This window comes from Berghia stephanieae, chromosome 1 (genome assembly GCF_034508935.2).
Source record: "Berghia stephanieae isolate SIO BIC M18660-M18661 chromosome 1, UCSD_Bste_1.3, whole genome shotgun sequence".
In the NCBI taxonomy this organism is placed as follows: domain Eukaryota; kingdom Metazoa; phylum Mollusca; class Gastropoda; order Nudibranchia; family Aeolidiidae; genus Berghia; species Berghia stephanieae.
The window spans coordinates 47,662,613-47,686,528 of record NC_088360.1 but is presented as its reverse complement, the minus strand read 5'-3'; the positions used below and the strand labels follow the sequence as shown (position 1 = coordinate 47,686,528).

The 23,916-nt window shown below is 35.4% G+C and overlaps 1 protein-coding gene across 1 annotated transcript; it reads right to left on the bottom strand.

The window, feature by feature from the left end:
• Positions 1-4,032: 4,032 nt before the first annotated feature.
• Positions 4,033-23,041, bottom strand: LOC144976553 (geminin-like). Its single transcript, XM_078920850.1, has 7 exons — positions 22,853-23,041; positions 18,292-18,372; positions 16,895-17,162; positions 15,773-15,855; positions 13,578-13,667; positions 9,822-9,888; positions 4,033-6,649 (listed from the first exon to the last, which is right to left on the bottom strand). The coding sequence occupies exons 1-7, from the start codon at positions 22,925-22,927 to the stop codon at positions 6,576-6,578; spliced, it is 738 nt and encodes a 245-aa protein (XP_078776976.1). The 5' UTR covers positions 22,928-23,041; the 3' UTR covers positions 4,033-6,575.
• Positions 23,042-23,916: the final 875 nt, after the last annotated feature.

Here is a 23,916-nt window from a genome sequence, read left to right as displayed (position 1 = left end):
AACGAATATTTTTGTGTTCGTGGATAGCTCACACGGTAGAGCCACGCTCTCACCTGCCAGGCGGAGTTGTCGTACCAATAATGTCGCAGGTTCAAACCCCACCACCGCCACGAAAAAAAATTTTATTCTCTATTGTCTTCTGGCACTTTTCTACTCACATCATATCTTGTTGTTACCAACATAAGTGCCTGCTCCACTCACTTTTCTGAATTAAAAATTCACCCCATACACCGGAGCATACTCAATGTCTCAATCGTTTCTATGTTATATGTTTGTGATGAGAATATTGGCTATTAAGCTTAACTGCTGGTCAAAATTACTTCGCGATGGTGGCGAACGAATCGGCGATCTCAAGAAGTGGGTGAGAGAGGGATCTAGTAATGACTTTGGGTTTGAAACGAATATTTTTGTGTTCGTGGATAGCTCACACGGTAGAGCCACGCTCTCACCTGCCAGGCGGAGTTGTCGTACCAATAAGGTCGCAGGTTCAAACCCCACCACCGCCGCGAAAAAAATTTTTATTCTCTATTGTCTTCTGGCACTTTTCTACTCACATCATATCTTGTTGTTACCAACATAAGTGCCTGCTCCACTCACTTTTCTGAATTAAAAATTCACCCCATACACCGGAGCATACTCAATGTCTCAATCGTTTCTATGTTATATGTTTGTGATGAGAATATTGGCTATTAAGCTTAACTGCTGGTCAAAATTACTTCGCGATGGTGGCGAACGAATCGGCGATCTCAAGAAGTGGGTGAGAGAGGGATCTAGTAATGACTTTGGGTTTGAAACGAATATTTTTGTGTTCGTGGATAGCTCACACGGTAGAGCCACGCTCTCACCTGCCAGGCGGAGTTGTCGTACCAATAAGGTCGCAGGTTCAAACCCCACCACCGCCGCGAAAAAAATTTTTATTCTCTATTGTCTTCTGGCACTTTTCTACTCACATCATATCTTGTTGAAAAAAAAAGAGAGAGAGATTTAGAAGTGCCACTTTCTTTCCCAAATTATTTTCTAAAGCATACATGATAGATGTGTAAGAACAATAAAAGTTACTAATGGCTAACAGTATGTTATATGTTGAAGGTAAATAATCATTCTTTGCGCCACTAAGACTTGTTGTTTCTGGGATAGGGGGGGGGGGTTAAATCGGGAAGTGATGAAAATTTAAGAAGAGAAAACAATCATATAAAAAGATTTGTTTTTTGTTCTTCTCTTTTTTGCCTTCGGTGAGTTTTGCGATAACTCTTTGAATACTCGCCTCTCAAGCAAAGGAAGTTTTTTTTTTTTTTTAATTGGGTAGCTAGGTATATAAGGTGAGTGAAAAGCACTTTATTTGAGACTAGCATTTATGTCAAAGAATGCTCTATATAGTTATCCGCTCAAATCACTTGTACAAAATAAAAGACAGTGGTTCAAACTTTTCATTTCACAGATTCCTGACAGAAAAGATCGCCAGTGAAATATGGTTTGAAAGATACAAATAGGCGAGACTCACTCAGAAAATAGACAAATCTGCTCGGACTCATTTCGGAAATAAAAGAAAATGATGGATCCACAAGACATCCATTGTCTGTTCGTTTTGGATTCTTTTAAAGTCGTCAAAATGATCCGAGGGTTTGACGATTGAATTGTTTTTTGATTGAGAAGTTTGTTTACGATTGTGAATTACATCCATTGTCAGCAATTATGCTCCCCTATGTTTGTTTTTGATTTTAAGAGCTTTACGGCGCTTGCAACGCTTTTAGGTCACATGAGCGCCAGTAAAAAGGAAGAAAATGGGAAATTAAAAAGATTCTAGAATTACAATTAAAAGGACTTGAGGAAAAACTAAGACAAAGGGGAATTGGTTCAAATAGGGAACAGATATAGATTCCAAGAGCACAACATCAATGTACTTAGTTTGAGATCACTTAAAAGTCTCACCAAGTCACCAGCACAAGTCCCCACTAAGAGAAACACAGTCAAATGCTTAAATTATGCATTCAAAATAACAAATATAACAATACATAACAGGGAGATGATTAACAAGGGAAAAAAATATCATCTCCCAAAAAAATAACTATGCATTTGACTGTTTCCCTCCCAGAAAAGCACTACAGCCAGGGCCAAGGCAAAACTTAGTAATCTCATTCCAAGACAAAGACAGAAAACAAATTGGAAAACAGATATATGGGGATAGAAGACACAGTAAGTGCCACCCTGCCCACTATAGGAGACCAGAAACCCCACCCAGTATGCTCCCCTAAACTGAACAGCTCTTTGTACCTAAAGAAAGTCCAGGTCAGTTGTTTTTTAAGAGTTTCTTTCCACACTGTAAGAAAATTTCAATGCCAGTAAAAAGGAAAATAGTCAAAACATTTTGTTCTGTTTGTTTTTAAGGGTTTTACGGCCCTTGCAACGCATTGAGGTCATGTCATTGCCAGTAAAAAGGGAGAAAATGGGATAGTAATTTTTTTTTTATAGAATTACAATTAAAGTACCCAAGAAAAAAGTAAGGCAAAGGGGAATTAGTTCAAGTAGGAACAGATGTAGATTCCAAGAGCATAACATCAAAGTACTTGAGATCACCTAAAAGTATTATCCAGACACCAGCACAGGATCCCGCAAAGAGGAACAAATGTTTACAAGATATGTTCAAAACAAAAATAAAATGATTAGTACATAACAGAGAGATGATTTACAAGGAAAACAATATCACTTCCGAAAGTAACACTATATATTTCACTTGCTCCCTCTCAGTTGAGACCTCCGGCCAGGGCCAAGACAAAACCAAGTAATATCTCATTCTATGACAAAGACAGAAAGCAGCTCATAAAACAGATATAGGGGACAGAAGATACATAAGTGACCTCCTGCCTATGGGAGGTCAAAAGATCCCACCAAGAAAAAGATTTTACTGCTAACAAATCTTCAAACAAAAACTTAAGATATAAGTGAGGACCTTGGCAAAACTAAGTAACCTTATTCTATGGAAGGAAAGCAATAACCTTCGGGGTAAATGGAATACAAATATAGTGGTTTGGGGAGACAGCAAGAGTGACTGTTTTGTTTTTTTTGTTTTTAAGGTTTTACGGCGCTTGCAACACATTTAGGTTATATCAGCGCCAGTAAAAAGGAAGAAAATGGGATAGTAAAAAGTTCTAGAATTACAATTAAAGCATCCAAGAAAAAGTAAGACAAAGAGGAACTGGGAACAAATAGGTTTTTTGTTTGTTTGTTGCTTTAGGTCTCTTCCAACACAATTGAGGTTATATGAGAGACCGCTGAAACAAAAAAACAAGCAATCTAACAAAAATAGTACAAATGTAAATCAAAATCATAACCTAAAGATATCATAAGCTAAATTATAAATAACCAAGAACAAACAGGCAGAAGATTTACAGAAAAAATAATATCCCCTGTCAAAAATACAATCACAAACCAAAGAAGCAGGATAGGCTAGTAAAGAGAAGAAGAAACGACATCACTATCGGATCGTACACCCATGCGAACATCATAGGTATATGATTCAAGGGTGATGCTCCCATCCAACCACCCGCTGGAACAAATAGGGATCAGATGTAGATTCCATGAGCATACCATCAATGTACTTAGTTTGAGATCACCAATAAGTCTCATCTGGACATAAGCAGGGCCCCCACTAAGAGGAATACACTCAAATGCTCACATTATAAATTATAACAAATATAATAATACATAACAGAGAGATAATTTACAAGGAAAAAAATATCATCTTCCAAAACAATAAATATGCATTTGACTGTTTCCCTCCCAGCCAGGACCCCGACCAGGGCCAGGACAAAACCAAGTAATCTCATTCCAAGACAAAGACAAATGCAAGTTGGAAAACAGATATAGGGGGATAGAAGACACAATAAGTTCCTCCCTGCCCACTATGGGAGGTCAGGATCCCCACTCAGACAGCAAGAGTGACTTCTCCTGCCAGAAAGGTTCAACTTAAATTGTTTTCTCTGCTGGATTATATCAATGTACATTATCAGATAAAAGATAAGGCAGAAAATGAACTTTTCAAATACAGATAACATTTTTCTTTTATTTTCCTTCAAAAACAAAATTAAAAACAAATACATACATTTTCAATATCTATCATAAAATGTCATTTGCACAATCTCATCATTTGCCACAATTCATGAATTGAAGTTTAATATTCCTAATAAAATCAATAAGCACTATTTAGTTTTCTATTTGAAAAAAAAATTATATCTTGCCACACCATCATGACAAGATATACAGCCAGGTAAAAGGAAGATGATGAAATCGTTAAAATATCATACATTTAGAGTTGACTCACAAACACGTAGGGAAAAATAAGAAAAAGGGGACTGGTGCAAATATTTTGTTTGATTTTGCTTTTAAGAGTTTTACGGCACTTGCAACACATTTAGGTTACATCAGCGCCAGTAAAAAGGAAGAAAATGGGATAGTAAAAAGTTCTAGAATTACAATTAAATCACCCAAGAAAAGGTAAGACATAAGGGAACTGGGAACAAATAGGGATCAGATGTAGATTCCAAGAGCATAACACTAACACCAATGTACTTTGAGATCACCTATAAGTCTCATCCGGAAACAAGCACAAAATCCAACAAAGAGGAATACACTCAAATGCTTACATTATACATTTAAAATAACAAATATAATAAAAATAACAACAACTATGCATTTGACTGTTTCCCTCCCCGCTAGGACTCCAGCCAGGACAAAACCCAGTAATCTCATTCCAAGACAAAGACAGAAAGCATGTTGGAAAACAAACATAGGGGGATAGAAGACACAGTATGTGCCTCCCTGCCCACTATGGGAGGTCAGGAACCCCACCAAGTGGTTCAAATAGGAAATATCTATTAATACAGAAAAGGAACAAAAATTCACAAGTAATATTGGGGGACAGGAAAAACAATATAGAATATTCCACCACCCACTCCCCTTCCCCCAGCCTTTGAAGTTGGATAGATACTATTGTTTTTGTTTTTAAGGGTTTTACAGCGCTTGCAACACATTAAGGTCATATAAGCGCCAGTAAAAAGGAAGAAATTGAGTTACTAAAAAGTTCTAGAATTACAATTAAAGCACCCAGAAAAGGTAAGACAAAGGGGAATTGTTTCAAATAGAAAACATATGTAGATTCCAAGAGCACACTAGCAAAGTACTTAGTTTGAGATTACCTAAAAGTATCATCCAGAAACAAGCACAGGTCCCCACTAAGAGGAACACACTCAAATGTTTACAAATCATAAATAATATGTAAACCAAACATAATACATTGCAAAACAGAGAGATGATTTACAAGGAAAAAAAATATCATCTCCCAAAACTAACTATACATTTGACTGTTTCCCTCTCAGCCAGGGTGACGGCCAGAGTCAGGACAAAACCAAGTAATCTCATTCATTCCAAGACAAAAACAGAAAGCAAGTTGGAAAACAGATATAAGGGGATAGAAGCCACAGTAAGTACCTCCCTGCCCACTATGGGAGGTATAGATAGATACTACTAAGGGCCTGGAATCCATGGTGAAGAAATAAGCAGGGGACTTGAAATAGTGGAAATCTGAGACCATTGTAGGAGACATAGAGGAATTGCTATACCTGGAGGGAGAGCCTTCGCCAGGACTGAGATGGATAAAGGGTTAAGGGTTTTAGAGCGTTTGCAACACATTTAGGTCATATCAGCACCAGTTAAAAGGAAGAAAATGGGATAGTTAAAAAGTTCTAGAATTACAATTAAAGCACCCAAGAAAAGATAAGACAAAGGGGAATTGGTTCAAATAGTAAATGTGTAGATTCCACGAGCACACTTAGTTTGAGATCACCTAAATGTCTCATCCTGACACAAGCACAGGTCCCCACTAAGAGGAACACACTCAAATGTTTACAAATCATATATCATCTCCCAAAACTAACTATAGATTTGACTGTTTCCCTCTCAGCCAGGGTATCCTGCCAGGGCCAGGACAAAACAAATAATCTCATCCAAGACAAAGAGAGAAACATGTTGGAAAACAGATATAGGGGAATAGAAGACATAGTAAGGGCCTCCCTGCCCACTATGGGAGGTCAGAAATTCAAGATAAAATTTTTGCATAAGATGAATGACAACAACAAAAAAAAAGGTCTCTTACAATATTATGTGGTTGGACAACTACAATGAATGACCGGTTTACCAGTTGATGGATTGAAAATTCAATAATTATGTTTACATTTGTACATTGAAAGACATGATGTATTCATTTAAAAGTATATACAAATGACTGGGAAATATGGACAAACTGGAGAGGAACCTTCGTGAAATGAGCATGTTACAAGGTTTGAATTTTTAAAACACACTAAAATCATATGGTAAAGATAAGAAAAAGCATTTTGTTTACGCACATTAAACCAAATATTTTAACTATAAAATCATTTAATTGAAATAGTAGTGTAGCAGTATAAATAATAAAATCCCATAATTGATTTAAAATTAATTGTATGGTAATTTGACTACATTTACATATTAGCAGCACAGAGAGCATAATATTCTATTTTGATAAATACACAATATGACCAATTTTACGGATCTTGGGATGATTTGGCGATATTTTCTTCATCTGCTGCTGGTTCCACCAAAGAACATCTCCCAGAGTCTGTAGAAAAATAGTAATCCAGACTTATCAACCATGCTCTTCCATGTTTAAGTAAGGTCATTACATCAATTTTTAAGGCAAATTAAAAATATAGGAAAAAGAGAAACGTAAATGGCACAAGGGACAATCTAGAGATGTACAGTACTCACTGGATTCTAGCACACTGAATTTCAATGCCCTCTGTAATACGGTTAATAAGTCATTATAATTACACGCTTGGCCTGATATGCATTTACAGCACAGTTTGTCAATGCAAAGCATCATAAAAACTCCCATTGATTCTATACAAAATAATATTTTTTCTAAAAAGTCAAGTCAAGTCAGTCATAAGCTTATCAATGATGCCTCTGAACTTGAGTGGTGTGTGTGTGTCTGTATCCATGCATTTCTTTTTTTTTTTTTTTTTTTCTTTTTTTTTTTAAAGGGTTTTACGGCGCTTGCAACACATTAAGGTCATATCAGCGCCAGTAAAAAGGAAGAAAATGGGATAGTAAAAAGTTCTAGAATTACAATTAAGCATCCAAGAAAAGGGAAGACAAAGGGGAATTGGTTCAAATAGGAAACAGATGTAGATTCCAAAAGCACTCTTATCAAAGTACTTAGTTTGAGATTACCTAAAAGTCTCATCCAGACACGAGCACAGGTCCCCGCTAAGAGGAACACAATCAAATGTTTCACAAATCATAATATATAATATAAAGAAGGCATAATACAGTGCATAACAGAGAGATGATTTACAATGAAAAAAATATCATCTCCCAAAACTAACTATACATTCGATTGTTTTCCTCTCAGCCAGGGCATCTGGCCAGGACCAGGACAAAACCAAGTAATCTCATTCCAAGACAAAGACAGAAAGCATGTTGGAAAACAGATATAAGGGTATAGAAGACACAGTGTGTACCTCCCTGCCCGCTATGGGAGGTCAGGATCCCCACCCAGATACATTTCCTTCTTAGCTAACAGTGGACACTGTGGACTTCATAAAAAAAAAAAAAAAAGGTAAAGAACTGTCCAAAATTTCTCTATTTCTTTGTCTTATTCTTCTCTATAAAACAAAACAATACAACAACAACAAAAAAAAAAGAGCAAAACCAAAATATATTTTTAAGAACAAAACCAAAAATAATTTTTTTTTCTAATCAAACTGAGTCTTTACTGCATGAAAGCCAATCCGTACTCTCAAAAAAAAGCAATATCACTGATAAGGGAAGTAAGACGAAACAATACTTGAAGAACAGGGTATGTATTGGTTACCTCCTTTGAGCATTGGATTTCAGCATGCTCTGATTCTAGCTTGCTTTTTGGCTTCTCACGACAGCATGCAAGAACTTAGCGAGTACTGTACTGGCAACACTCTTGGATCACAGAGGTAAAATTAAGACCAAAGGAACAAGTTCAAGGATTCTAGCACCAAGCTACAATAGGGACATCTTAGGATCTCCATAGGAAAGGAAGACAGAATGCATACACTTTGCTGATAAAAATACAGTCGATTCCGCCTAATCGCACACCCTCTGGAGTCTGGGTTAGTGTGTCAATAAGCGGAGTGTGCGATTAACCGATTTTCAATTAAGCGGAATGAACTGTAAAATACAAAAAAATATCTCTTCCAGAAAAAGGCACATGTCCACATTCAACTTATTCCCTCACATTTACATCACAGAACAGCAAAAGATTTCAGCTGGTATCTATCAAACAAAGTCTTCTCATTTGGGCCCAAGAACCAGAATAGGATAATAATGAAGGAGCTATCATAATCACACTTGAAAAAATAAAAAGTGAGAAGCAGCTTTTGAAAAAAGTCAAATATAGGCAAAGAGTGAACTGACATACGTATAAAGGTATCCTCACAACAACCGTTATCACCAGCTTTGACTGTAATTAAAATGTGTTAGCCACTAACACTTATTGTTTGTCTTTAAGGGTTTTACAGTGCTGGCAACACATTAAGGTCATATCAGCGACAGTAAAAAGGAAGAAAATGGGATAGTAAAAAGTTCTAGAATGATAATTAAAGCACCTAAGAAAAGGTAAGACAAAGGAGAATTGGTTCAAATAGGAAATAGATGTATATTCCAATAGCACACTATCAAAGTACTTAGTTTGAGATCACCTAAAAGTCGCAACCAGACACAAGCACAGGTCTCTACTAAGAGGAATACACTCAAATGTTTACAAATCATATATAATATGTAAACAAATCATAATACAGTGCATAACAGAGAGATTATTTACAAGGAAAAAAATATTATCTCCCAAAACTATCTGTACATTTGACTGTTTCCCTCTCAGCAATGGCATCGGGCCAGGGTCATGACAAAACTAAGTAATCTCATTCCAAGACAAAGACAGAAAGCAATTGGAAAATAGATACAGGGGGATAGAAGACACAGCAAGTACCTCCCTGGTTACTATGGGAGGTCGGTAATCCACCCAGCACTAACACTTAAGTTGTTTTTTTTTGGGTTTTTTTAAATGTTATCTTGATAAATAAATGTTGAGAAATGGACTGAGGATACATGGAAGAAAAAGAAAAAAATTTGTTTGATTGGTCATTCATGTGAACCTGAAAAGGTTAAATCAAAGGATTCATTTTTTGATGCGTATGAGCCTAAGATTTATCTAACACATCAACGTCATAACTCTAAATCCAGTGTTCCCACAACTTCAGCAGAAAAAAAAATCCATATCATGATCAATAAATCCCACGAAACGATGAAAGACTATCAATTTTTTAAAAGGACTTCAGATATATGTGTGTGGTTATTGCAGTAGTGGTGGTAGTTATGAAGATGATGTAGTGGTGATGAAGATGATGATGATGTGATGGTGTTGGTTATAGTATTGGTGGCAGTGATGATGATGATGTGGTGGAGAGTTTTTATTAGTAGTTGTAGTCCCACTTTGTGGGAACCCTGTAAATCACATATCGAAATAAAATCATACCCATATGCTCATGGTTGGAGAATCAGAAAAAAAGTTATCTAAAGTGCACTGAGGATCGATACTGGTCATTTTGATTGTGAGACAAGCACTCTACCATTGAACTATTTGAGACTTTCAAGGATGACAAAGAGGACCTGCGCAGAGATGGTAGTAGTATACTTATATAGAAAACCAAAGTCGAACTTCCATTTAGATTATATCTGAAGTGATGTTATCAGCTTACCTGTCTCAGATTTCTGTTCAGCTTCGTCGGATTGAGCATCAGTTTCTACGTCATCAGCCAATACATCCTGTAGTGACAAAAGTAAGGGAGAGAATGAAGCTACGAATTATTAGAAAAAATGTAAAGCAGAATGTCGTAGATGATATGAAACTTGCTCTATATGTTCCTTCTGGTTTTTTGTTATTTGGTGATCCTTTCTCTCAAACTATGTACTATATTCCATTTTTCTTGGTCTCAGTTTATTCTGATTATCCAGTGAACACATAATAACATACAAAGAGCAAAATGGGCATAACCATGTTTTATGTAAAATTTCAAATAAGTAGTTTCGATTTTTGTCATTGTCAACACTTCTACCATTAGCATAACAAATTGGTATTTAAAACAAAATAAATTTTCTTATTATGTATCAACCACATGGTAAGGCAACCAATCCAATAACTTCAATAATTTTACGATTTATTGTACTATTTTAATAAACATTTATAGAAATTCAAATTCAGACATGCATGCCCCCTGTAACCAATGGAGATACATTAGGCCAAGGAATTGAAATGTATGTTTGATCACAAAACAATCAAAGTATTTATAAAGTATTTTCATAATTCGCAAGTAATACGCTTCAACAGTCGTAACGTCACTTCCCAGGTAATGACGCATGGTAACTTAGTAACTGGCTCTAAACTATCGGAACAATGGTGGACGCCCTTATGAAATATTTTTCAGACGAGCATAAAAGCATATCCAGAGGAAAAAAAAATTATAAACCTGATCATGTTTTGACATTTACACATTCTGATCACAAGACATATGAAAAGTTCTAGCCAGCATGAAGAATAAAAAGTACCGATTTCTTATGTTTAGAACCACAATGGCCGCCGTTGCTGGGCGACGAGACATCAGACTATTGAATCCAATTCATAATTTTGAATGACATTCACCTGGAACACAACAAGCAGGATCCAATCCATGCCATTCAGCGAAGTAGCCAAGTCACCCTATTCCGCCTCCAAACAGGACACAATAGACTAAGAGGACATATGTTTACAAAGCTAGGTATTGGAACAACCCCTTATTGCCCATTTGGAACCGACCATGAAACCACTTTACATGTGCTTATGGATTGCCCATTATACAACGTGCAACGTTCGAACCACTGGGTCACCCCTACAACACTCAACACCAAAGCGGACCACAGACTTCATATCAGATATCGGACTGCAGCCATAGATGTCCATCAGAGGAATGAATAAGAAGAAGAAGAAGAAGAATTTTTACATCGTAACATATCTACTCTTTTCACAAACAGACAGTCTACTCCGATTTGAAGTAACATTTTTAACAAAGATCTTTCCAATTATGAATAGGAACAACAAAAAGCTAGTTTGAATTAAAATTGTAAAAGAAAAATATAGTCGTCATAAAATATAACATGTCACACCTAACAAAATTGAACTGGAATTTGTGGGACCAACATTTGGAATAATTAAATTTGTGAACCACTAAATTGATCTAATTTCATCTTGACTAACGATATGGAGTGATAAACCGTTGTTAGCTATAAATTAACATTGTCCAGTTTAGATTTTGGAAAAAAAATGCATATTAGTGGGCATTTGGGTAAGTTTTAATTATTCCGAAAGGTTCTAAAAGTCTTAATATGATTAGGGAAAATGTGACTATATTTGGTGAACATATTTTGTTAGAATGTCAGGCATTGAGTAAAAAAACAATAAGTTTCAACCCTTATACTGGTCAACAAAAGAAATGCATTCCCTGAAAAATGGGGTCAATGATATCAATTTTTAACCTGCTAGTAGTTTAATAATTTAATTACAATAATAATAATGAGTACCTTTATAGTGTTTTATGTCGAAACCTCAAAGCGCTTAAAAACAATACATGTTACTACTTATGTGATTATAACTCATGCAGCTTTACCAATGCAGTTATATGTAGGACAAGGTACAACTCGCAGAAGCAACTATTTTGTGAAAATAAATGTCTTAAGACGTTACTTGAAGGCACCAACACTATCAGATATTTTAAGATTTGTTTTCGGTACCACTAAAAATTTTGAGTCATGCGATCTCAAATTATGCTTCAGAACATAAGGCTGAAGAATGTCTTGGAATTTAAAGAGGGGCAGAAGATTAAACTACATGAAAACAGGTGACAGTAATTTTGCACTCAATTCTGGCTTTCACAAATAGCCAAAGGAGAGTAATTAGCATAGCTTAGGTGTTATCAAAATGAGACTTTCCGAGGACCATCCGAGCAGTCCGATTCTGAATTCTTTTATAGTTTGCTTATTTTATAATCTGTCGAGTCGGGATAGGATCTGTGCCAAAACAACAGTTTTTAGAGCATAGAATGGAATAAAAGCCTTAATACATGAAAATTTTTAAAGTCCAAAATTCAGGATTTTGATGAGGAGGTCAACTTAATATTCCATGGAAAGCGTTTTGTCTAGGATGACAAAGGTTTTTAGCTTTGTCTGAGACAGGAATAAAAGTGTCTTCAATTGTTATGGATGGTGTCTGAACTTTCTTCAGTTTAGATTCAGATCCAATAAAGACAGTTTCAAAATCATGACAACAAACAATATCTCAAAATCTCTCGTAAACTGTAACTTTCGGTGGTACCATTGAAACAGAAAGATGTATGGCCAAGAGCAGCTGCTGAAACTTCCCAGCACCTCATAGGCATTGAGACAGCATATTGAAGCAACTAGTATGGCTCTCAACTTTTCCTCTTAGGAATCAAAAATATGATTGAAGTTCCCAGGGGGGGATAACTTATCCTGAATCATTTGAAGGCAGCAGTAATTTTGTTCATGAAAATAATCCATTGTATGATGAGCACCATGGGGTCTGGCATTATCTTGTTGGAATATTGCTTCATTTCTTCGCGCCATATGAATCATATAGGAATAATGATGCTCTTCACGTAATCTTATTCAGCGAAGTTGCATTCAACACATTCAAGCTCACTTTTACCATTGTGAGAGATGGCTCCCCACACCATTACACTCCCCTTCCATGAATTAAGGCCTGAACCACACAAACATTAGCATATCTTTCTTTTTGATGATGGTATACTCTGCAGTGGCTGTCATGACGTTGAAGTAAAAAAACATGATTGATCACTGAATATGATGTGATTCCATTGTTGAACAGACCAGTCATTATATTCTTTCACACACTGATGTCACCAATGACAATGAGCAACGGTCAAAACACCTCCTTAAGCCCGTCAGCGGGCTCTGAGGGATGCTTCATGCAAATGTTTCCCCATTCTGATCGATTTTAGGTTGGCAGCTCTGCGCTAATCATCAGCTGGTCAATTTTTGTGCTTTTTAATTGGATGTTATGAGCTAAAATATGAAAATTCATGTGAATTTTTCAAAATGCGCACATTGACAGTTAAAAGAGGTCAAGAAAATGAAACCACATCTAAATCTGTTTGTGTTAGATTTTCTAACAACAACACCAAAACATTAACAGGGGGAATAAACAGATTGGCTAAAGAAAGAGGTTTGAAAGTGGAAAAAATAATATGCATCTCTTTTGTTGACAGTATAGTTTTATAGCTCATTCATATACAATTATTTAAAGGGGGATTTCTCAGCATTTCAGCATTTTGGTAAACATTTCAAAATGTCAACAAGTCGGTAAAGGGTAACACTGAGACATCTTTAGTTATGCTAAATAATGAAAGAAAAAATGGTAAATAGTAAAAGATAAAACCCTTTACCTTAAGTAGATTTTCAAGATACTCAGCTTTGGTGGCAATGTCAGAGAGTCGCCGGTTTTCCTCTTTTAACTGGTCCACTTCAAAGGACAACTGGTTCCAAAATAAAACCGTACATTGTATTCATTTCAATTTATTATTCATGAGGATAATAAAGATAATAGAGAGAGAAAAAAAACAGCTTTAACATAGCTGCCAAGTTTTCAAAAATAAAATAAGGAACGCCCAATTGGCCCGGGATGAGGGGACGACGTGTGAAAAGTCAGCCTTTTTAATTACTACTACTAACACAAACAAGTTTAAGACAATGGAGGCTAGTCCAAATGTTGCTAAATTATTGGGTATAATTCCAGCACATTTTAATCGTTATGAAATGACATTTTCCAAAATTTCAGAGCAGACAAAATAAAGAAAGAATTCAACTGCCCGAACTTTTATAAGGACCAATACACGAGCAACATTGTAAAATAAATGAAATAACTTAGGATGTTTAGAAATGAATAACTGCCAACCTGGTACATCCCTTGAGAGGGCGTTTTGGGGTAAAAATTAGGGAGATGGGCTAAAAAGTTGGCGATTGCATTTATATTTTCTTTCCTGCAACATAATGGTCTTTAAATAGTACACTATAATAGTAGTTATATTGAAGTGAACCTCTAAATATTGGAGAATTCCTACCTCTTTACTTTGACAAGACAAACACACCTAAAAATGGAATATACTTATTTCTCTTGAACTTAAAAAAAATTAGAATCAGATCAAGATTTTTTTTTTAAAGGATTGAATTTATATTTCGTAAATTAATAAAGTGAAATAATCATTCTAATGTTTAATCTATATAAGCAATTGATTTTCTGATTGAATACCTTCCAATCAAAGATGTTGAATTAATTTAATGTTTAATTAATATAACATTTGTAACAAATAGTGAAATTATCAATACTGTCTGAGAACATTAAAAGTATATTCGAGGCTAATATGCATACTTTATGCAAATCTCCAATACATTATGAAAGATTTCAGTGAAAAACAGGCGTCATATAATAAACTGGAATTTTTTTAATTGTTGAAAATCATTTATGATAGAGAGGATAATTCAAATTAAAGAGCTACATAGGAATGGAGAATATGCTGTACTGATTTAAACCCTGCTGGACACCAATAATAATAATATTAATAATAATAGTAGTAGTAGTAGTAATAATAATAATTCATTAGAAATTAGCCAAAAATTACAAAATACGGATTTAATTTTGAACTAAAAATACGGACTTACGGACTCAGAAAGTCAAATACGGAACAAATCCGTTTTTAACGGAACGGTTGGCAGCTATGGCTTTAATTTCAGATAAAGAATGAGGATCTTTTTTAGCTCTCACACCAATAGTGACAAGATGGCTGCATGTTAGAAATGGCAGAAAAAAGGTAAAAACACGGGTGCCACTGCAAAAAATTCATGCCCCTGAAAATCAGACTGTCTGGATTCCTAACCCCCAGAAAGCTGGAGTCTAAACCCCATCTCTCTCTCATCTGTATTCACACAAAAATCCACACACTTAATCACAAAGGGCGTGTGAACACATAAATAAACATGCATGCAAACACTACCAAAACTACACAGGGTAAGAAGCCAACATTGCACACTCATCCTAATACTGCTGACGCTTTTGGGATAGCACGGTATAATATCTCCGTCATTGCCACCCTTACAACATAATGTTTTTATAGTAGTTGACATCAGCTGCACTTTAAAAGGACTAATTAGAAAATGTGTATTGATTAACCACGAAGGATGATATAAAATAGACCATAACTTGCCAATCCCGGAACATCAAGTATCTGCAAGTTTGTATCCGAAATTCTGGGATAACCCTGAAAAGTGGCATCCATAGGTAAAAAGCATTACAGTAAAATAAAACTTGATAAAGCTCTCTGAATATATACATGGTCTAATCAAAAGTAATGATTAGGATGGGAAATGAAATGATCCGAGGTGTCAATCAAGGGAAACTGTAAAAAAAAAAATGTATATATCAGGCGTGGCTGAAAAGTCTTAACACTTATCAGATATTTCTGATTGTATCGCAAGCAAAAGTACTCATATACATCAAAATATGTGTAATTTATTCTCCTGCTTTGAATCATGAATGTGTTAAACAGCATTTGATAAAACCTAAAATATAACTGAAGCAGCTCACTTTTTCATTTTCCTCTAAAGTATCATTCAATGCTTGTCTCCTTTGCTCAGCCAGATCTTTCCAGTAATTTTCAGGAATGTTTTCTGTAAATCATATTTCAAAATACAACATTTATTGAATCATAAATGGAGTGACACTTTCATCGTAGCATGAAAAGAATACATTTAAGATATCACAAGTGATAGATTTATTTCTATAAAATGAAAGCAGAGTCCACTAAATGAATCAATAGAGCTGGCTCACACACAAACAGCCCTGGTTGAAATCAGCATTCGTTCAAATATTTTCAGGCTACTCAGTCCGCCCGGCAATGAATGAAATATCAAATATTGTAAAAACTACTTTGTAATAGATCAGCATCACATTAAAAGGGGTTGCAAATAATGTTAAAGCCTGGGTTAACTTCGAATTTTTGTTTTGGACTCATAGGTTCTATTTGGCCTAATGGCTCTATTCTTTCTTGGGTTTGACTTAATCTTTGGGGTTAAAAGTGGTAAACTCTAGAAAAATAGAAAACAAGTGTACACAAAGGGTAAAAACGTGTTCACATAAAAACACTCAGATTGAGATATATGTAAAGGTACAAACGAATACAACGAAATATTATTATCATAGTTTCATATTTCAAAATAATCAGTATATTTATCAACGTATCAAATTGAATCTGAAAATAAAATATACTCAAGGTCATGGTAAACTCTTCACACCCCTGTAATTTATATTTTTCCACATTTCATTTAAAACTAGGTATAATTCCAAACAGGGGAAGGCAATGCCATCAAAGACACGCAACATTTTTAAAATTTAAAGATGGATAGGAAAACGTATCATTAGTTAAGTGATCAAATTAGTCAAAGACAAAAGTGATTTTTTTAATAATAATAATAATAATAATTATTATTATTATAAAGTATTGGGAAAATCAATTCTACAAATTGGCATATACACCCACACACATACCCAGATTGTAATCATAATTCCAAAGGAAAATATGATATAAAATATTGCTTGTATCAGCAGATGAAAAAAAAACAAATGAATGTCAATAATAATTGAAAACAAACTGTATTACTTCTAAAAGCAAAGCTTTTTCAACTCCAAAACACATTAGTGTATACCAACCATTAGCCAGTAAATCGTATGCCTCCTGGTCATAGCATCCAGACAGGTGGCCACTATCAGTGGAAACATCCACATTCTGGAATTGGAATTGTTTGTCTTGCATGTACTTTTCCAACAAGGCATCCTCCGTCTGAACAGACCTTGAACATCGAACAGAGTGACCATTTTCTGCTGGGTTCTGACAAGTATCCTGGTAGATCTTTACAGAGTGACTAGATAATGAACTACTCTTATCCTCAAATAGCACTTTGACTCTTGGTTTATGTTCCTGGAATGGGAGAGGAAAAAAATTAATTGGAAGAGATTATGTGGGCAACGTTGCCCACAAAATTCTAATCTGGCTATTTGGACAATGTGAAAATTGGAGAATGACTTTGGTCAGTTCAGTCACCACCATGACCAACAAAATAGGGTCACTCAAGTTACAACCACAGAGCAACAAATATCTATGATGATTTTGATAATAAAATACAACATGATTTCTGTTTTATTTCTTATCACAATTATCAGTATTCACATACCATTTGACATGCTGTTTTCTTTTTCTATTCTTTGTTGTCATTGTTTTTTCTTTTTGTATAAGCAATGCATTGTCCTCATCAAGAGGTATTACGAGTATTCGCACATCCTTTATTTTGCTGTTTAATTCTAATCTTCATTATAATAGTGCCCAAATTATCTTATCATTATGGCCAAATAATTCTCTACCTATTTTGGCTACATTGCCAACAACCAGTTCTGTACATTTATGGGATGAGCCCCAAGAGTGTTAAACTATCAGAACCCTCTATCTAAATAATATACATATCCAAACCAAATAAAAATCTTGTTGCATATAATGTGATCCAGTTGCTCGATCTGATATTATGTTATAAAAAAAAAAAAGATGATAAAAACTAGATCTCAAATTTAAACATAAAATATCAGTCAAGTTAGTGGAAAGTGAAGGCAAGTCATTTATAAAATTGCAACAACCTTTTAGATTTCACACATTAAGTGATTTTCCTTTTTAAAATAATTTTCCACAGTTTGTTCACCTTACCCAAATATGGATTAAGTTTGAGGGTTGTCATGTTGTCAAACATTGTCTTGATATATTGGAAAAAGAATGTCATTGACCATTGACAGACTTTATTTGAATATTCTGCAAACCTTGTAATATGTTGGAATTCAGTAATAAAGGGCTCAAGAACCAAAAAGATTTCATGGATTAAATGGTTAACTCAGACTCAGGCCAAATCACAACATTGTTTTAATAATTATTAGCATCATATTTTTTTCTAAAAGTCTTAAAGACATACATGGAAGAAAAAAGAGAAAAAAGCCATCTCTTAAATTACAATAATCATAAAATAGTCCAATTGTTTAAAAAAATAAAAAATACAAGATCTACTTACATCTTTTTTCTTTTGGAGACGATCTTTTCCACCTGTAGCAGACTCTTGCAATGCATGTAAGGTGTTCCTTTCTTGCCGCTCCTTCAAATCAAATCAAATAAAACAAACGGTGTGAATGAAGTGTGGGTGTTTTTTAAAGACAAAATAAAATGTAAAGAATCTAAACATATTCCATTAAGACGTAATAAAATTTTTTAGATCTAATAAACCGTTGTGGTTGACAAAAAACGTTAAATGTACAATCAATAAGAAACATAAATTGTACAAGAAATTCAAAAAGTATCCTACAACTACAACAAATAATTTTCATAATTATGTCAAGGATAGAAATAACACCATATACACGGTTCAAAATGCCAAGAAAACATATGAATGTACATTGGCACACGAATGTAAGAATACTTAACATGTATATATATTATTGTGTTATATCGTGTGTGTATGTGTGTGTGTGTATTTGCGCGCTTTGCCTGTCACGGTTAAAGATATATGTTTGTACATCACACATACATGCATACGTTTAAGTTGATATATTATCTTTACCACGTGTATCATTATTGTAATCCTTCAATCAATAAATTTCTAGCATTACAATTAATATTAAGGGCATTCAAGAGATTTTATCCTATTTCCCCCTATGTTATGTTAAACAAACAACAACAAAAACTTGAATAACTATTCACAATTATCAGAAGCTTGCACATTGGTCTTCCCTTAATACATGACCTGACAACTATAAGTAAGCATTGTCAGGGTAAAAAATATAATTTTAAGGAATAGGCTAATATTAATAAAAGATGTTCATTTTTCTGACCAACAGAAATTAATGAAAAATTGAAAGAAAAAAAGAAAAGATTTTTTTTTCTCTTAAGTTTGACAGAAAATCAAAATGCTTTGCCCTTTCATAAATAATCTTATCATAACTAAAACTTCTATTGCAAAAAACATATATAGTGGTGATCGCTTAAGTAGTTGGGAAGCAGAAAAAAAGCCTTTTGGCGGAAAGGGCATTTAGACCAAGTTGATCAAGAGCAAGATAAATACATATATATGAACATTTATATCATGCATTCCAACTGATTGCCCTCCACAATGTTTCATTTGTTCCACAGACTATGTTTCACAAAACTTCCATTTCAAATTGTACAAGTTGTCTGTTAAGCATCCTGTTTTGTTGCAGCACTTAAAAATATCTGTCATATCTAAAGCTAGGTACCTACTGACTCACACCTCCTGTTATTGGGATTAATGCATTTTAAATGCCTTACCTAAGGCCATAACCCAAAGGGTTTTCTAACCATTGTTACCTGCCCAGTCATTGACTATACTCAAAATCACTTGATGATTGTGTCACTGGACAATATTATGCATCGCCTGCCACTGACATTCATACAAATGTGCTGTCAGATCAAGAACAAAGACATTTGCATTAATACAATACATGCACTCACACACTCCCAAAAGGGGGAGGATCCTGAAGGTTCAGTTTGTAGAACACTCACTTCACAAACAAAGCAAAATGACCAAAGGTGGAAGATGGTTGAGTAACATCAAAATCCCCATTGACTGGGCTACAAGGCCGAGTTATATTGTGGGTATGTATGTGTGATTCGAGTGAGACATGCCTATTTGACTGACTGTGTTAATGATCGACTGCTGGACAATTAAAATTGTCTTTTTTCAGCAGCCAATAGGAAGGGGACATTTGTAAAAAGCTGATTGGACATGGCAAGGAGAGAAAGCAGTTGAAGCGCACAAAATGAGAATGCAAGAGAGTGAGGGTGAAGCCAATGTTAAATGAATTGAAAGTAATTTGGGGTGGAGTTATTAAATGTGAAATAAGACTCTCACGAACAGAGGATGAATCTTATTTTCTGGCCTGCAAGGAGTACAAGGAAATTATTTTATTTTTTTCTCTTATTAATTCTGACAAACTTATTTTTTGAGAGTGGACATTGAGGTGAATTCCATTTTGAAAAGCTGGCATTTAGTGTTTATATCTTTATGAGAAATTATGCCGTTTTACCAAATTAGCAGACATTTTGGCAAAACAGGCATTAAGAAGGCAGGCATTAAAAAATATTTTGGCAAAATCGGCACTAGTCCATTTAGGCAATCACTGTAATTATTTTAATTTACTTGACACCTGATTAATGAAAATCACCAGTGAAAATAGGAAGGTTTAGAAGGCCTTTTACTATAATACAAGAAGTGAAATTATGTTTGCAAGTAAAAGTAAAACCAAGAGGACTTCGAGAACAAAAACAGCAGGACTAGAACAAAGGACCTACCAGTCCAAGGGCAAATGTCATATCGAAAGACTATATAATTGGCAGGTTTGATTTTACCAGACCTCATATCTTACCATTTTCATCATATTTGTAACCATTTAGAATTGAAAGAATTGGTTTGTCTGGCAAGACTGAGGTTGTGAAAGGCACAAGCAGGGCGGAACTGTTACTGTTAGACCTGCCTGAAAAATCTTGAATCCTTTAGGATCCAGTTATATCAAATACACCAGTGTGCACTTTAGATCAAAATAGGCGTAATTTATTCCTCCATTATCATTCATCATGCCATCAAATTTGATTTAGCTGCTATTTGTTGTTTTTAAATGATCTTATCTTTAAAAAGAACACCTTTTCCAACATGATGGTTGAAGAAATCATTTAAAGGAATTATGCATCAAACAGCAGGCTGTTATCAATGTCCTTGCTGCAGAGAGAAGTGCACCCGTAAACATTCATAAACGGCTAAAATTTGTTTATGGTGACTCATGTGTTGGCGTTCAAACAGTTAAAAGGTGGGTTAAGTGTTTTACTGGAACTGATGCTGTCGGAAGGACTTCCGTAGTTTCACAGCACCTAAAGAGGGGATTTTATTTTACTATTGCAAACCCCCTTTATAACCCCTGATGGAACATAATTTTTGCCATCACTTGCAATATCGAAACTGATGGGCAAACACGAGTAATTATGGCATTAGCCAGGGTCCTATACGACAACCAACTCAACAAATTGTTTTTGAAATGGGTAGAAAAATCACAATCACACCGCTTATAAAAATGAAACTTTTACTTTTTTATCTAAATAGTATTCAATATTGGGTATTTCAATCAAAGTTAAATTCCATAATCGCATTGCTGTGAAGCTATGGAAGTCCTGCCAAAAAAAAAAAAAGATAAACTTAATTTAATTCCTAGGTTATGCACCTCTAGGAAAAAACAACAGCCAATATTTCTACAGGATGAAGGATAGTAGGGGAGCTGAAATCAAATTGGAAAGTACCTTATGTGAAAAAGACCTTGGTGTATATGTGGACCCCAAATTGAATTTTAGCCAGCACTGTGAAAAGACTGTTAACAAAGCAAATAGAATCTTGGGACTTGTCAGAAGATCTTTCGACTATATAGACAAACCCATATTAACCACTCTTTTTAAAAGTCTAATACGATCACACTTGGAATATGGAAACTGTGTATGGTCCCCCATCAATAAATCAGATGCTTTACTCTTTACATTGAAAATGTCCAACGTCGAGCCACCAAATTTGTTCCCGAAAATTCAAACCTCAGCTACGAAGATAGACTCAGAGCATTAGACCTCCCTAGCCTCATGTACAGAGGACTCAGAGGAGATCTAATTGAAACTTATAAATTGACCAATGGTCTCTACAAAGTAAACGTAGAAGATTTAACAAGGACAAAAGAACAAGAGGCCACTGTTATAAACTTGAACAAAATTGCCGTTTAAACATCCGAAAAAATTTCTTTAGTCAGCGAATTGTTGAGACATGGAATAGCCTGCCTGAAAAAATAGTTATAGCACCAAGCATAAACAGCTTTAAAAGCCAACTTGACAGTTTCCTGCAGGATCTAAAATACAGCACGGATTTCCCATTGAAGCCAGCCCTTCGCCTTCGACCTCCACACAAGTTGGTGGAGACCGATCCAAAGACCATCAACGGGCCACCAGCCCTCTACGATGAACTCATACTCAATTCAAGCTAATAGCGGATTATTATGATACTTTGCAAAGGCTAGGGCTAGGACAAGGAAATAGGGAGAAATCCTGGGTTACTCAACTCAGTTACTCGCACTATCATGTGCACGTTGGATATATGCTCACACAAGCGCATCATCACATTGAAAGTTAAAAGTGAGTGGAGCAGGCACTTGTGTTGACAATAACAAGAAAGAAAGTGAGTAGGAAAATGCCAGAAGACGATAGCCTAGAGAATATAAATTTCGGGGAGCGTCAACGATGGAGGTGGAGGTGGAGGGAGGCTCGAACCCGCGACATTACTGCAACTAACTCCACCTGGCCGGGGAGAACGCGACTCTACCGTATGAGCTATCCACCACATACAGTTTTCAACAAACTAGAAACCCATTCGCAATTGAGGAAAATGAATGAAATCGAAAATCTGGTACGGATGTCTGAATCTGATTGTGTTGGAACAAAGTAAACAAAGTTTGAGTGACCGTCTCCCCAAAGTCCAAGTCCAAGTGTTTTTTATGGCTCCCGTTTTGTATATGTCAGTCGGCGGAAAATTATCTTACCAAAGTAAGTCTGGGCGTTGAAGTATCTTTTGGACCATTTGAAATAACATTCTCGATTTGGAGTGTTTCCATCATCAATGATCAAAACAATGCAATGATCTAGATAATCCTTTCTGATGTTGTTTTTGCTCTCGACTCTCGACTCAATACTCACTCTCACTCTCTTTTAAGTCTCTTTACTCTTTTCCTAATTCGCGGCAAATCGTGATATTCGTGCTTCATAAAATTCAGGAAATTATAATTGTTTCTACTTTCTACCAACGATGGACCCAAAAGCATCATATCAGTACCAAAACATTTTTTTAAATAGACATTTTTCTTTTTAGAATCTTCCGTTTAAAATTTTTACTTTTATCTTTATAAAACCTTCTGGTATCAAGAATCAGGAAATTAAAATACGATCTGAGCGACGGCTACTCCTAGGATCTGATTCTGATTCAAGCAAGATCTCGCTTACAATAATAATAGCCAATTATTTCTCGGTTTGAACACTAGCCATCGTCACCGCTACCACCATCACTACAACCACCATTACCATCACCACCATCGTAATCAACACCATCACCATCATCATCGTTATCATAATCTACACCACCACCACCACCCTTACTTACTTATAGCCTAGAAAGAGGAGAGCTAACCCGTCCTCTTCACCGGACTCAATCATCTTTGGGTTCATTTCTGCCTCACTTCCAGATACTTTAATTTTGGCTTTGAAGTTATATAACATTTCTTGATCTGACTAGAACTTATCAAGACGGATTTTAAACTGATCTATGGAATTCCCAGTTACAACAGATGTTGGTAAACTGTTCCATATGTTGGCGACTCTTGGGGCAAATGAATTTTTTCTCAGTGATGTTTTAACCCTCTTCCGCACTAGGACAGGACTGTCCTGGGACAGTCCTGTCCCAAATCTGTAACATATAGAATTTAGAGGAATCTTCCGCACCTATTGGGACGGGACAAAACAGTCCCGTTGTGTCCCAAGCCGTTGTAAAATGCTACAAAATCAACGGGACAGGATTGTCCCAGTCCCGTGTTCATATCGTTTGTGATAGTAG